Source organism: Oryctolagus cuniculus, chromosome 2, assembly GCF_964237555.1.
Source record: "Oryctolagus cuniculus chromosome 2, mOryCun1.1, whole genome shotgun sequence".
In the NCBI taxonomy this organism is placed as follows: domain Eukaryota; kingdom Metazoa; phylum Chordata; class Mammalia; order Lagomorpha; family Leporidae; genus Oryctolagus; species Oryctolagus cuniculus.
In genome coordinates, this window is record NC_091433.1 from 128,932,540 (window position 1) to 128,947,673 (window position 15,134).

General features: G+C 55.8%; 1 protein-coding gene across 3 annotated transcripts in view; it reads right to left on the minus strand.

The window, feature by feature from the left end:
• Positions 1-3,054, minus strand: part of TET3 (tet methylcytosine dioxygenase 3) — a 110,165-nt gene extending 107,111 nt beyond the window's left edge. For 2 of the 3 annotated variants that reach the window (XM_051837383.2, XM_051837366.2), the window contains exons 1-2: positions 1,760-1,997; positions 251-963 (exon numbers count right to left, since the gene is read on the minus strand). In XM_051837383.2, coding sequence (XP_051693343.2) covers positions 251-553 — 303 coding nt within the window. In that variant the 5' untranslated portion in view covers positions 554-963; positions 1,760-1,997. Of the gene's footprint in view, positions 1-250; positions 964-1,759; positions 1,998-2,971 lie in introns of those variants that run through there. The other variant, XM_051837376.2, reaches the window with a different exon arrangement.
• Positions 3,055-15,134: the final 12,080 nt, after the last annotated feature.

The window sequence follows — 15,134 nt, forward strand, 5'->3', positions numbered from 1 at the left end:
AGAGAGAAAGCTAGACATCGACCACAAACATCTGAGATGCAGGTGCAAGCCCGGAGCTCCCCGTGGCACCATTGCTCTCGGCGGAGCACCTCCATCAGCTTACGCTGTCACCGGCCACTCAACACCGGACCAAGAGAAACGGATCGGAAGCTTAGCGGGGCCAGTCTCCGAGGAGACCGCCCCCCCATCACACCACCCTCTGGGCAGGGACGAGGCGAGGGGAGGTGGCTAGTGGGAGGGCCGCGCTTACCTCCTTGAGAAGCCCCACTTTCTTCTTCAGCACCTCACATTTGCGCAGTTTGCAGATCTGGTGCGTGCGCCGGTTCGTACAGCTGGTGCAAGCTCCACAGTTCTCCAGCCGCCGGCAGGGCTCACAAGTCCCACACCGTTTTCGTTTCTTTCGCCCATCGCCAGTCCCACGCAGCTGGGCCTCGGGGCCAGCCACGGGAAGCCCAGGCCCCTGGAAGCCCCCTACCATCACCTGGCCCTGAGGGAAGTCATAAAGGCCTGGCAGGTCCGGCTGGACGGCCAGGGGCACCTGAAACTGACTCATGACGCTGCCAGGGGCGGGGGCATAGGGCTGGGCCAGCACCACAGTCCGGGGTCGGACAGCCTTTCGAGGCCACCAACAGGTCCTTCCTTCTGTCCTAGAACAGTCAGGCGTGGACAGGGGCAAAGGCAAGGGGCTCCACTCTCGGGGGTGGGGGGGCGCTCTTCTCAGCCCCTCTTCACCTCCTCTGCAGCCGACTGCTGGGGCTCCGCTGGGGGCCACTCTCCCACCTGCTGGGGCCCGGGATCTGGGGGAGGGCACCAGCGCCAGCTCCCAGGGAAGGGATCATCTTGGCTCGCCCACCCTAGAGCCGGGCATGAGGTGAGCAGCTGGGCGTGCGGTGGGGCAGGGCAGGGCACGGCGAGGTGCTATTTTCCCCTCCCGGGTCAGGACGGTGGAGCAGGAGGCCCGGCCTGCAAGACAGAAAGGGGAAGCGCATCACTGGGGGCCCGGAGACAACTTTCACGTGTCGCCTCTTCCTGCTTCTGGGAGAGGGGGTTGGGGGGGAGAGGAGCCAGCTCACATCGGGTCCTGCCCAGAGCCGCGGGCGGGACGCACCCAGCGCCCGCTCCCCGTGTCGAGAGGGGGGCTGGACCACGAACCGCAGGAGTGCACCAGGTGAAATTTCTCAGAAAGTTGCCCTCTGCCCCACCCCCACAGGCCTGTGAGAGTTTCACCAAATTCCCCCACACCCCTCTCCCGGGAGGCCGCGGGGCCCTGCCCAAGGGAGCAGAGCTTTCAAAATAAAGTTTGCCGAGAGCCTCGCGCGGCGGGGCTGCCCCGGCGCCCCCGGCGCGGAAGCGGCCTGGAGGTGGGGGCGCGCCCGCTGCTGCCCGCGCCGACCGCCCCACGGCCGTCCCAGCCCGGGCCTGGGGAGGGCGGCCCGCGCCTCCGAGGGGCGCGGGGGGGGGGGGGGGCGCGCTCCAGCCGCGGGCCGGGCTGCGCGCGCGCCGCCGCTCGGGCTCCTTTGTTCTGGGGCCTCGGCCGCTGGGCTCCGGCAGCTCCGCAGCCCCCGCCCCGCCCCGCCGCCCCCGCCCGGCTCCGCAGATCGATGACCCGCAGCACCCCCGCCCGGGCCCCCGCAACAAAGTAGCGGGCCCCCCTCCCTCTCCGGAGCGCGCCGGCCCGCGCCGCCCCTCCCCCCCGGGCCGGGCCCCCCGCGCCTCCCTTCCCCCACCCCGGAGCCGGAAAGGCACCGACTGCACCGACCTGCCCGCCGCCTCCGGGGCGGAGCGCACAAAGGGGCAAAGTTTCCCGGCCCGCACCGCCGCCGCCACCACCGTCGCGGCCGCCGCCGCCGCCGCAGCCTGGGGCGCCCGCCTCCCGGAGCGGCTGGCCCGGCAGAGCTCGGCGCGCTGAGCCCCCCGCCCGGGCCGAGGAGGGGACGACGCAGGAGGAAGGAAGAGGCAGCGGCGGCCGCGGCGGCAGCAGCAGCAGCAGCAATGAAGGCGTCCGCGGGACTCCCCGCCCCCCGCGCGCCGCGGCACGTGCTCGCCCGGGGACTCCCCCGCCCGGGAGGGCGCGCACGTGCGGCCCCGCCGAGCCCCGCCGGCCCGGCCACCGCCGCCGCCGCCCCCTCCGCGGGGCCGGGGCCGCGCGAGAGGAGGGAGTTCCCGCGGCGGGGGAGCGAAGGGTGAGGGGGCGCGTGGGGGCAGGGCCGGCGGCCGCCTCGGCTTTGCACCTGCAGTGCCTTCCCACCCCCGCGGCCGGCCCTCCCGGACTCAGCTGCCCTCCCCTGGGGCTGGTCGCCCCAGCTCCCCGCGAAGCTGCAGCCCCGGCTTGCGGGGCAGGGTGGGGCACGCAGACCTCCCAGCGTAGGCCCTCGGCCGAGCCGGCCTCGGAGTCCCCACTTCCTGCCACTGTGCGGGCCCGGACGGCCCCGGTGCCCCTCGGCAGCCCTGCCCTCTGAGACCGACTGACCCCCTTCCCCCGGCCGCCGCGCGCTCATTCCGAGACAATAGGGGACATCGCGTTTTTGCGTACCGAATCGGCCTGGCCGGCAAGAATGAGGTGCCCGGGGGCAGAGGCTGAGGGCCGGCAGCGGGCGCCCTCTCGGGGGTCACAGCCGCGTGCCCCGCCCAGGCGCACCCCTGGGCCCTGCCATCGCGAGCCGCCGCCGCGCAGCGCTCGGCTCTTTGGCGTCGAAAACAAAGACTAATCCGATTCCCTCCCTCCCGATCCCGCCCTGCCTGCCCGGGGAAGGGGCCCGGCGCGGCGCGGAGGGTGCCCGAGGAGGACAGCGTGCGGGAAGGGCCGAGGTGCGACCGGGCCCTGAAACCCGGTGTAGACACTTTGAAAAGTCGCCCGGGGCTGTGTTCCCGGCTTGGGGGTGGGGGGAAGGGGGTTAAGGGACACAGCGCAAGAGTCTTTCCAAGTTGCCAAACTGACCCCGTCTCTCTGCTGCTTGTTTTCCCCCCTCACCTGTTGGGCTGGCCAAGTTGAAATTCCAGGTTAGATTAATTGAACTCCACCCATCTGGCCTGACTGCCAGGCTGATGCCCGCAGCTGCCTCCCACCTACCTGGGCTGCTGGCGAGAGGGTGGGTCTAGTGCACACACGGGCAAGTCCTGGCAGGAACAGCCACGGGGCGGACTAGCCGGACCAGTTTGGGCGGTGCTCACCGAGCCAGGTACCTGGCAGGCGTCCCCGCCCGGCTGAAGCTAACGACTCAGCCAGAACTGGAAAAAGAGCACTTGACCGGCTATTTAGAAGGGGCGGGGGAGGGAGGAGGAAGAAAAAGTAACTGATCTCAAGGAGCGCTGCCCAGAAGGCCCCGGGCAGTAGCAGCAGCCTCAGTCTATCTGGATCACCCAACGTCTGCAAGTTGAGTTTGACAACCTGCTCCAGAGGCCGGGTGGGCGGTGGTGAGCACGGCTGCAAAACCTGCTTCCCTGGCCTCCGTGGCACTTCCCTTTTTGTTCAGGGAAGTAAGACTAGAACTGAGAAGAAATACCAATAGCAGATACAGGTAACTGTCAATCAAACATGAGAACAGGTTGTGGACTTGTCTTTTGCCTGTTTGTTTGAGACACATAGCTCCCATCTGCTGGGTCACTCCCCAAAGGCTGGCAACAGTTGAAGCAACCAGAGAACTCAATCCAGGTCTCCCACCTGGGGGGCAGGAACCCAGTTACTGATTGAGCCATCACCACCACACCACTTCCCAGGGCCTACATTAGCAGGAAGCCGGAGTCAGCAGCCAGAGCTGGGAATTGAACCCAGGTACTCCGACATGGGTCTCAATTGGTAGGCTAAATGCCTGCTCCTGTGTAACAATTCTTATTTTCATAATGCATATAAAATGTGGAAAATACACATTAGAAGGGAAAAATCACCAAATATAACCTTATTTAACCATTGGCTATATTTCCCCCTAGCCTTTTCTCTTTGTGTATTAGTTTCCTTAAAAACAAACAAGAAAAACAGTTGTGTTCAAACTAATCATACCAGCTGCCATCCTCTTTTCACTGAACACACCGTAAGCATTTTCCTGTTAACACAGTCTTCAGAAAGACAGCGTGGCAATGGTTTGGTAGCCAAGAACTCTGGGTTTCAGATGTGGCTCTGCCTAGTAGTGTGACCTTGGACTAGGTGCTCATCATCCTCAACAGAACCCCAGTAATGTACTTTGCATAGGGCTCGATAAATAGCAATCGTTCTTTACAGAACAACCTTGTGAGGTCAGTACTATCAGCAAACCCATTTTACAGATAAGAAAATGGCCTAAGTAACTTGTCCAAGATCTTTTGGCTAGTGAACTGTGGACTCAGAATTTGGACCAGCACCTTTGCTCCTGTATTCTGTTTTGGTAAACGAAACCAGCCATTTACTGTACCACTTGAGTCTTCACCAGCAATTTATAAGAGGGTCCTTTCATAAAAACCCCTGGCTTAGGTAACCAGGTGGATGGAACCTTGGGCCACTCGCAGGGACAGAGTACGGGACGACAGATGCCTGGGACACCCATGTGGAGATGAGCACAGCTGGTAGACTGAGGCCTGGGCACAGACTGGAGGAGCTCACCAGGAGGGGCCGTGCAGAGGGAGAGCAAGAGGCTGCCGGGGCAGAGCCTGGGGTAGAGCAGCTGACAAGCGGCTTGCCAGGGGGCGGGGGAAGGAGACCCAGGCCCGCTGCCGGCCTCCCCAGGCATGTTTCCCTCTGCAGCCACACGCTGCGGCAGCGCCATTGCAATTTTTTCCTGCCTGGGAAGCCCCCTCGCCTCAGCTACTCCTACCTGCCAATTTCCTCTCATCCTGCAAGTCTGGGCACAAGTGCCAGTTTTTCCCTGAAAGCTTCTCCAGGTCCTTACACAGATCCCAGGTCTGCCCCCCCCCACCCCCCAGAGAGGGGGCACGCTCCCTCCTGCGAAGGAATAGTTATCTTATGGACATGGTTTGCATGTTTCCCTGCCAGTCACTACGGGCTCCTGGAGGGCGGGGCGCTGTTTTCCACCTTTGTAACCCTAGACCTGGCACCCAATCACCGCGTGTTGAACGAGGAAATGGGTCAGTAGAGCCTGATCAATGAAATACTCTAGCTGCACCAGGAACCCGTGGCTTCCAACTTTCTTTCCTGACTGCCTTCCAATACCACAAACCCTCAGAGCCCAAGATCAAGTCCAAACGCTCTAGGTCCTGCCTGCAGGTCTCCAGCCACCTTTGCTGGCGTGTGTATTCCCTATTCATACCGTGTTGGAGCAAGAGAACAGCTGGGGTGTGTGTGGAGGCAGGGAGCCAGCCTCCCTGGCTGGGGGTAGCACTAACCTACACACAGCGGCTCCAGCTGGGGTCCGGGGTCAGTAGCAGCACGATCACCTCGGAACTGGTGAGAAATGCAAGCCCTACACCACAGACTCAGAAGCAATCCACTTTAACAGGCCCTCCAGGTGATGTCAAGCCCGAGAAAGCACCGGACTAGAGGAAGCCAGCTCAGCCTCGGTGTGGATCAGGCCCCCAGGCGCTTAGAGAAGCGAGAAGGAGCTTGGCTGCCTTTACAAGCCCGTCCCGCGGGCCCCACCCTCAGCGGCCGAGGGCGGAGCCTCTTTGAGGCAACCCCTCTCCTGAGGTCAGAACCTAATGTGCGCTGCTGCCCCAAAGGCTAGAAAGGGAGCTGTCCTCCAAGGAGGAAGCCCGGGGCCTGCAGGGGCCGCAGGGGGCATTTCGCTGAGCAAAGCGGGGGCTTCCACCTCCGTGGTGAACGGCCTGGGTGTTGCGAGTGATTCAGCGGGAGAGGAGCAGGAGGCGTGATTGGTTGTGCACACGTGTGGTTCGTTGAGAAGTTCTCTCGCGGAACCTGTGCAGCTGGGGGGCTTGCTGAACCTGCACATCACTCAGGGTGACGAGCCTCCACGAGGGGTCTGCATCCTGCTCCTTCTCTTCAGCTGGCAAGCCATTTGTTCTATCTGAAGAATGAGCTTTGTGGTTCGGAACCTTTTGCAGAAACGTAAATCTGTACCAGAGTCCGTACCTGGGCTTGGCTGGAGAGCTGGAAGGCATTAGGAAGTTTCTTTGCTTTGGGCTATGTGATTTCTTGGGTCAAGTCTTGGTTAAAAATACTATCAGCTGATATTCACACTGAGCTTTCCCCTTTCAAAGCTCTTCCTCACACATTCTCTGCACGGTGGCTAATACGGAAAATGTGCAAATGTTGCTTTCCTTTTCTGTGACATAGGTTTTATTTTCATCACCATGTTACTGATAAGGGGCCTAGGGCTGAGAGAGGTAATGTATCCAAGGTCATCCATGACTGAGTGGCAGAACCAAGCCTGTAACCCAGGACCCCTGAAATCAGCCTACAAATGCCAGGGCCAATACAGCACAGAAGCTGGCATTTTGCTCGCAGGGAAAAAAGGCATTCATTAGGGAGTTGTTTTTGGACATGCATTGGTGAGTGTGGCATATGTGGGGTATCTAGACTACAGTTTTGAATAGCTCAGCAAATGCCTTCATGCTTCACAACGAGTTTTGTGGCTGTATTTTGAATTTAAAGTGAATCAGATAAGCTTTATTACGTGCAAGGGTAAATGCACGGATACTCATCATGACAGCAAGGTGGCAAACTCTGGAAAGCTTCAAACCCAAGGGGGCAAGGTGGGTGGAGAGGGCCTTGGCTTGACCCCGAAACTGAGGTGGCTGAATGCTTGACGTGGACAAGGCCTTTGGCACCCCCACACCTTGGTTGACAGATCTATTGGTCAGGATCAGTTAGGCTGTGATTCAAATAGTCCCTAAGTCTCAGTGGCTTAACTCATAACAACAGTGTAGTTTGGAATCACAGAATGTGCCCAGTGTGGGTCAGGAGGAGCTGTGTTCCCCATTGTCACCCAGGGACACAGGCTGTTGTAGCTGGACACGTGTCTCTTCAACTCTGAAGACAGGAAACAAGAATGGGGCCAATGGAGCATTGACTCTTCAAGCTGTTTCCTGGAAGTGACTCAAAGCGAGTCTCAAGGGGGCAGGGAAGTGCAGCAAGTACAATCCTTTTGTGTGCCTGGTTGGTAAGGGAGAGACCTTTCAACACACAGGGGAGGTGTGTGATGCGTGTGCACTCAGTGCCGCCCGTTTCCAGGGCGTTTCTCCCCCTAGGACAGGTGTATTTGAGATGCCACTCTAATGGACTTTCATTTCTTGTACTAGAGCAGGTTCAGGGATGGAGACGATGGTGAAAGAAAGAGTTAAGGGAAGCGGGATGGAAGAGGTGAGTAGCCAAGGGACAGATTCAGTAGAAAGCGCGTAAAGAAATCCAGGCAAGGACGGGGGGCACGTGTGGTACCAGGAGCCTGTGCGCCAAAGGGAACTTCTACAACAGCAAAGCTTGGCAGCTGACTTTTCTGCCTTCTTATCGCTACCTCCCACTCCTCCTTCCTCTCTAACCCAGGTGACACTTCAGGAAGCCTCTGATGATCTCTCAGGGTACATCGTGGGAGGGCCTTGGTCTGTCCTAGCTACTGGGCTGTGGACAGGGATCCCGGGTTGCTCAGTGCTGGCTGCTGCATGGGAGAGGTACCAGGAGTAGGATGTTAGAATGAAGGCACAGAGGTGAGGAAAACATGATGGGGCAGTGGGCGGAGGGATAGGGAGAAGTGTGCAGAAGATTTAAGGTGTGAAATCAACAGGTGGGGGTTGATTGGGATGAAAGAAAACGGAGAGAGGTTTCTGGAAGAACAACAGAGTGGACGGTTGTGCCAAGGAGCCCAGAGGAGGAGGGAGATCGAGGAAGACACATCCCATTTGAGGCGCAGGTGGGACATGCCCCAGAGACCCTGCAAGCCACACCTGTCGGGGCCTGGGAAACCTGCCTATGGTTCAATGTCAACATCAAATCCTCCGACAAGGTCAGCATTTTGTAAAGGTGCTTGTTAAAATGTGAGGGCAGCCGGGGGGCAGAACCATGGAAAATAGGTATAAAATGGTGACATTCCTGAACTACAGACCCTAAGAATCCACTGAGAACCATGAAAATGCTTTAGGGGAAGAACTGAGCATCCCTAAAAGACCGGCTCAGCTTCCACTGGTTTGCCACGTATTTTTGTCTTGCTGAGTAACTCATTTGTCCTGAGTCTTGACTATGATATAAACCCACTTCACCTTTGAGGCTCCCCCTCCCTATATATATATATGTGTGTGTGTGTGTGTGTATATATATATATATATCTTTTCTCATTTTATGCATCTGAAAGGCAGGGTAGGGGATTATCCAACTGGTTCACTCCTCAAATGCCCACAGCTGCCAGGGCTGGAGCGGGTCAAAGCCAGCAGCACAGAGCTCAATCCAAGTCTCCCACAAAGGTGGCACAGACGCAATCACTTTAGCCATCACCTGCTTCCCAGCAGGGTCTGCATTAGCAGGAAGCTGGAATTGAGAGCCAGAACCAGGTCTTGAACCCAAGCACCCCAATATGGGATGCAGGTGTCTTAACTGCTAGCCCTTCCTCCATATCTGTTTTTTTTTTTTTTTCCTTTCCCACTCCCCCCACCACCGTATCTTTTCATGAGTCAGCGTCAATCCCCGTTTGCGGGAACTTCACAGGTGCAGGAGCCCAGTTGGTAAAGCCACAGCAGAGGCCCTGTTCTTCCCATGTGGACATTGTGCCCAGCCCCGCATGACCCCTCTCCCTTTCTCCATACACTGAGATGTACCTTCTGGATGCCTGAATCCCATTTCCAGCTCCTCCATGCCCTAGTTTGTGACTGTGAGTGAGGTCGTTTTGCCTCCCGGCCTCCTTCTATCTGCAAAGATGGGACTAATGACACCTGCTTTGCAAGGGGTCCAACGAACCACCCTACGGCAAAGTCCTGTGGCAGACCTTGGCACACCAAAGGCACTCACATCGCCCCAGCCTTCCCTACCCACCCAACTTCACAGGGAACCAGGCCTACAACAGTTTAGCCACGTGCCACTGTTAGGTAGGGAAGGTGCATGTTAGCCTATGCATGTGAGTGGGGCTGATGAACAAAAATGGGAATCCTGTGCTGTTGAGCAAGGGAGGACATGCAGAAGTGCTCGGACCAGCACTTGTACATCAGAAGTCTTGCCCCTGTTTGAGAACTTTGTCAGTTGGGTCCAGGCACTCTCCCAGGGGGATCTGTCCTGCCCTCGGCCAGGGGGAACTGATAGGTCTGATAACAGTGTGCTGATCAAGCCCCAGGAGGAATTTCACAAGTTCTGTGAAAAGAAAGCCCTCCACGGGCTGATGCTGTGGCATAGTAGGTTCAGTCTCTGTCTGCAGCGGAGGCATCCCGTGTGGGTGCTGGCTTTGAGTCCAGGCTGCTCCACTTTTGATCCAGGTCCATACTAATAGCCTGGGAAAACAGCGGAAGATGGCCCAAGTACTTGGGTCCCTGCACCGATGTGGGAGACCCAGAAAAAAACTCCCGGCTCCTGGCTTCGGATCAGTACAGCTCTGGCTGTTGGGAACATTTGGAGAGTGAACCAGCAGATGGAAGACCTCTCTCTCTGTTTCTCCTTCACTCTGTAACCCTGCCTCTTAAATAAATTAATTAATTAAAAAAAAAAAAAAAAGCCCACCACTATCCCAGAAGCACAGGGAGAGGGGAGGAGAAACAGTGGGCCCATATCTATAAGAACTCCATTCCGAAAGCACACAGGGCTGTCAGTTGCTCCTAGGATGCTGCCTGGGAAGGCAGGTGCATTGTGTTCATTCAACTTGGCTAGCATGCTCACTGCTACTCTCTGCCTCGCATCTGAAAATGCTCTTCTTGTGTGAAGGACCTCCAATCGGCCATGTCCGGTAACATAGCCATGACAACCAGAGCTGAAATATATACACTAATCAATGACGCCATTGTATATTAGGTAAGGCACCCCGGGACATAGTGGTGTCAAGGTGCCCGGCGGGAAGCTTGCCACGGAGCAGGAGCCCCTGCTCGGCCTTGTCGTCCGGAGATGGCAGCAGTGCACCAAAGGCCTCCCTGCCCCAATCAGCACTAGGTCGGGCCGGCTTCATCTAAACTGACCTGACCTCGCCTTCTCCCGGGACTGCCGGCTCTCCCCACTCCAGCCCGCCTCCCTCATGCTCTCGTTTTGGTCCCTCTTCTCTCCTGGGTAGCAGTTACATTGTCTATGAATCAGACCTCCCCCGCTCTGAGATGAAGTTCCTGGGCCGCCTGGCAGCCCGTCAGGAGTTACAGTTTCAGACCTGCAGCGGCGCCACCCCTGACAGAGGCAGAGGGCAGCATCTGCTGAGTCCGAAGCTGTATCTAGCGAGACCTCCCCGGCGCGTGCAGGCCCCCGCGCGGATGACTATTTAGAAGCCTCCAGGGGCTGGGGTTACTTAGTGTCGAGATTACAAAGGCCACAGGCCTCCCTCCTGGAGCCGGGGCGGCAGAGGCATTCTTGGAAACACCTGCACTAATGGATCGAGTCACGTGGGGTCACTCTAGCCTCGTTCCTGAGAATTGTCCGATTTGCCTGCTAACCCAGGAACGAGGCCCTCGGCTGGGTCTCAGTCTTGCCACTCTTCAGGCTGTCTTAATGGCAACATGATAATGCTGTGGCCCACATCCATGTGACACTCAGTTGTCCCAAGCCAAGATAAAAGTCGAATGTCAACATCCAGCCTCTGGAAAACCACAGTACACCAAAAATCTGGAAGTCAGTGTTAGGTGTTCGGTACCGCGGTTGGGATGCCCTCATCGCCTACTGGGCTGCCTGGTTCCAGTCCTGGCTCCTCTGCTTCCCATCCAGCTCCCTGCTAATGTGCACCTGGGAGACAACTTAGCTCCCTGTCACACACCTGGGAGAACTGAATGGCGTTCTGGGCTCCTGGCTTTGGCATGGCTGTTGCTGGCATTTGGGAAGTGAACCAGTGGACTGAAGATCACTCTCACTCTCGCTTCTGCTCTCTCCCCCGTCTTTCTGTCTCTCTGCCTTTTGAATAAAATGAACATAAATAAATGTTTACATTTTTTAAAAAGGCGTATGTATTTATTTATTTGAAAGGCAGAGTTACAGAGAGGCAGAGAGAGAGAAAGGGCTTCCATCCACTGGTTTACTCCTCAAATGGCCACAATAGCTGGAGCTGGGCAGATCCGAAGCCAGGAACCAGGAGTTTCCTATGGGTCTCCCATGTGGGTGCAGGGGCCCAAGGACTTGGGCCATCTTCTACTGCTTTCCCGGGCCATAGCAGGGAGCTGGATCGGAGAGGAGCAGCCGGGACTCAAACTGGTGCCCATACATATGGGATGCGGGCACTGCAGGTGGTGGCTTTTCCTGCTATGCCACAGCGGCAGCCCCCAATTTTTGCATTTGTAAAGACAAAACATAGGGTGTTAAAGGCAGAAATAGGCCCCAAGGGAACTAGAAGATTGGCCACTTAAATAAGAACATGCAATGGGCTAAGGGCACCTGAGCCAGGCAGCGGTGAATCCAACAGGGCCTGTCCAGACCCATGGGCCCAAAAGGAGCCTCTTGGCTGCCAGAAAAAGAGACAGTGAAGTGCAGGAAGCCATCCATGAGGCCTGGGCTAAGAGCTTAGCTTTATTAACAACTGTTTGCTCACATGCATAAAAAAGACAATGCAATGGTGAGGGGGGAGAGACATTTAAAAAACTGTCTCTGGGGGCTGGCATGTTGTTATTAATGCAGTGGGTTGAGCCACTGCTTGAGATGCCCGCATCCCACATCAAAGTGCTGGTCCAAGTCTTGGCTCCTCTGCTTCTGCTAAGGTGCCTGGGAAGGCAGCTGATGATGGCCCACGTACGTGGGGCCCCTGACATCCATGTGAGAGATCAGGATGAAGCTCCTGGCTCCTGGCTTCAGTTTGGTGCAGCCCTGGCTGATGTGGCCATTCGGAGAGTGAACCAGCAGATGGAGGACCGCTCTCTCTTCCTCTCTGTCACCCTGTCTTCCAAATCAATCAATCGATCAATCAATCTTTTATGAAATTGCCTCTGGGGCACGAGGAGGAGGCTGCCCCTTGGCTGGAGTGCTCTTTGGAGACAAGCAGGTAAGTTCTTTCTTGAGCTGTGCCTACTGCTTCTCGTGAGCTCTCCTGGGACATGGGCCCCAGCATCAACACCAAGTGAAAAACCTCAGGATTCCAGCTGCCAGGTTTAACAAATCAAAATGCAGGCCTTCCAACTGAATCTGAAAAGCAGAGAACACATCATTTTTTGTGCACATATGTCCCAAATACTATATTCTAGAGTAACCTTGCTGATGGTTAGTGTGTCCCCAGGGCACTGGAGCAAGGGAAATTTGGGCTGAGCAAGTCTCCACCTGGACGTGGGACAGCCATTCCAAGCGTCTCCCATCCCCCTTTCTGCTTGTGGAAGGGAAACAGGCTTTGTTTGTGTTGGGGGCAGGGCAGTGTTTGGTGACTGCTACAGTGCTTGCTTTGTAAAGTCTTTTGCCTACTAAGGAGGGCACTGCCAGCATGTTTTTTGCATTAATCTGTGTCAAGTGGGGTAGTTCCAGGAATATACACTATAAAAGAAGTGTAGTTTTGATCATTCCAAGCCTGGCTCCTGTAGGAGATGGGCTGTTTCACTCCACAACAGTAAAATCCTGCCGAAGCAGCCTGGTTGCTCCCATGTAAGCAAGCATGTATTCACTGAGGTAGGAGAAAATATTGGTAACTATTTACCTGATCAAGGAATATTTCTAAGCAGCAAACCAATAAACGCTTCTGTAAGTCAACAAACCAAATTGAATGACGAACCAAGGAAAAATATTTGCAAAACAAATGAACAGGGGAAGTGTTTTGAAGCAGGTGCTTCAAAAAGTTCCTGTAAAAATGGAATTAACATATACGTTTAGGGAGGGGTTTTGGCTTAGCAGCTAAGAAGCCACTCGAGACGCCCCCATCCCAGACTGGGCGCCTGGGTTCGACTCCTGGTTCTGACCCCTAAATCCAGCTTCTTGCTAATGTAAACCTTAAGAGGCAGCAGGTGGCTCAAGTTTGTTGGATCTCTGTCACCCATGTGGAAGGCCTGGATTGAATTCCTGGTGCCAGGCTGTGGCCCTGGCCAGGCTCTGGCCCTGGCCAGGCTCTGTCCATTTCAGGCATTTGGGGGAGTGAACCAAATAAATAAATGAAAGATAAATCTATTTGGTTGTGGGGCCAGCATTGGGGAGCAGCAGGTTAAGCCCCTCCCTGGGATGCTGGCTTCTCATATGAGCCCATTTTGGGTCCCAGTTGCTCCACTTCTAATCCAGCTCCCTGCTAATTACCTGAGAAAGCAGCAGAAGATGGCCCAAGTGTTTGGGGCCCTGCCACCCATGCGGGAGGCCTGAAAGAAGCTCTGGCTCCTGGCTTTGGCCTGGCCCAGCCCTGGCCGTTACGGCCATCTGGGGCGTAAACAAGTGGAGAGAAGATCCAGGAAAAGTCAGGAAAAGCCAGGAGCCAGGAGCTTCATCCTGGTCTCCCGCATGGGTAGCAGGGGCCCAAGCACTTGGGCCATCTACTGCTGCTTTCCCAGGCCATTAGCAGGGAGCTGGATAGGAAGTGGAACAGCCAAAACACAAACTGGCACTCATATGGGATGACAACATTGCAAGTTGTGACTTTTCCCAATATGCAACAATGCCAGTCCCTTTATATCTTTTTCCTCCTAAAGTTTCTACAATAGTTACTGGTACTAATATGATTGAAAAGATTGAAAAACAGAAAGTTTTTTTTTTTCTTTTTTTAAAAAAGACAAGTGGAACATCAGTGCCTTTGCTTGAGTCCTTGAGAGAGAAGGAAGCAAATCCTGACAGGGTCAGGATTTTGCACATTGGAAACACCCAGAGACCCTGAGCAATGCCCAGGCCCCACTTCCAGAGATCCTGGCCCCATCACTTGGGGTCCTCTGAAACTTCTGGCCAAGTCCCAGGAGGGGCAGGTGGGCTCACAGGGCAGCCAGGCTGGGAGTCACCGCTTGCAGGAGCCATGAGGAGTTGGGACAGGGATCGAGGTCTCTGTGGTCCTCCACTCTGTGCGGGAGGGTAACCATAATGAAGACATCTTCCCTTCCTTTTTCTTTTCTTTTCTTTTTTTTAAAATATATTTTTTGACAGGCAGAGTGGACAGTGAGAGAGAGAGAGACAGAGAGAAAGGTCTTCCTTTGCCGTTGGTTCACCCTCCAATGGCCGCCGTGGCTGGCGTGCTGCAGCCGGCACACTGCGCAGGAGCCAGATACTTCTCCTGGTCTCCCATGGGGTGCAGGGCCCAAGCACTTGGGCCATCCTCCACTGCCTTCCTGGGCCACAGCAGAGAGCTGGCCTGGAAGAGGGGCAACTGGGACAGAATCCGGCGCCCCTACCGGGACTAGAACCCGGTGTGCCGGCGCCACAAGGCGGAGGCTTAGCCTAGTGAGCCGCAGCGCCGGCCTTTTCTTTTCTTTCCTTTTTTTTTTTTTAAATTTTTTTTACCCTTCCTTTTTCATATTTTGGCTGGCGAGAGCTGGCTGCCGGTGTGAATTACCCATGACGAGTGTTCGCACGGTTGGTTCAAACCATTTGGTCATTCTTCCCTTAAGAAGCAGCTGGTCCAAAGTCTTGTTCTCATGAAAATGCACCTCTGCTTTTAACAAAAAACATTTATTTGAGAGACAGAGCTCCCATATGCTCATTCACTTCCCAGATGCCAGCAACAGTCCCCTGGCTGGGGCCAAAACCAAGGGCCAGGAAGCAACCCAGGTCTCCCAGGTGGGTGGCAGAAACCCAGTCACTTGAACCATCACTGCTGCCTCCCAGGGTCTGCATTAACAGGAAGCTGAGTGTGGGATGCAGGTGTCCTAATCACTTGGTCAAAAGCCTGTCCTGCCTTTGTGTTTTTAACCACATCCCAGACGCCTACTTCCAAATAAATAGTCTGTCTAAACCAAACCCTTGAGAAGCTGTCCTACCATAGCTTAGAATATCTTGAGAGAATTCCTCCTGAGATTGTTGTTGTCTAAGCTCCATTTTTCCTGAGGATTTTGAATCAGTGAATTCATTCTTTATCCTCTGAAAAGGAGCTTAATTTTAGAAAGCAGTCAAAAATATCATACAGAACCAAATCCGGCGACTAAGGTGGTGTGCAAACCTAGCTGAGACACTTCCTTTATTTTGCCTTGTGAGGTGCATGCATATCCATCTC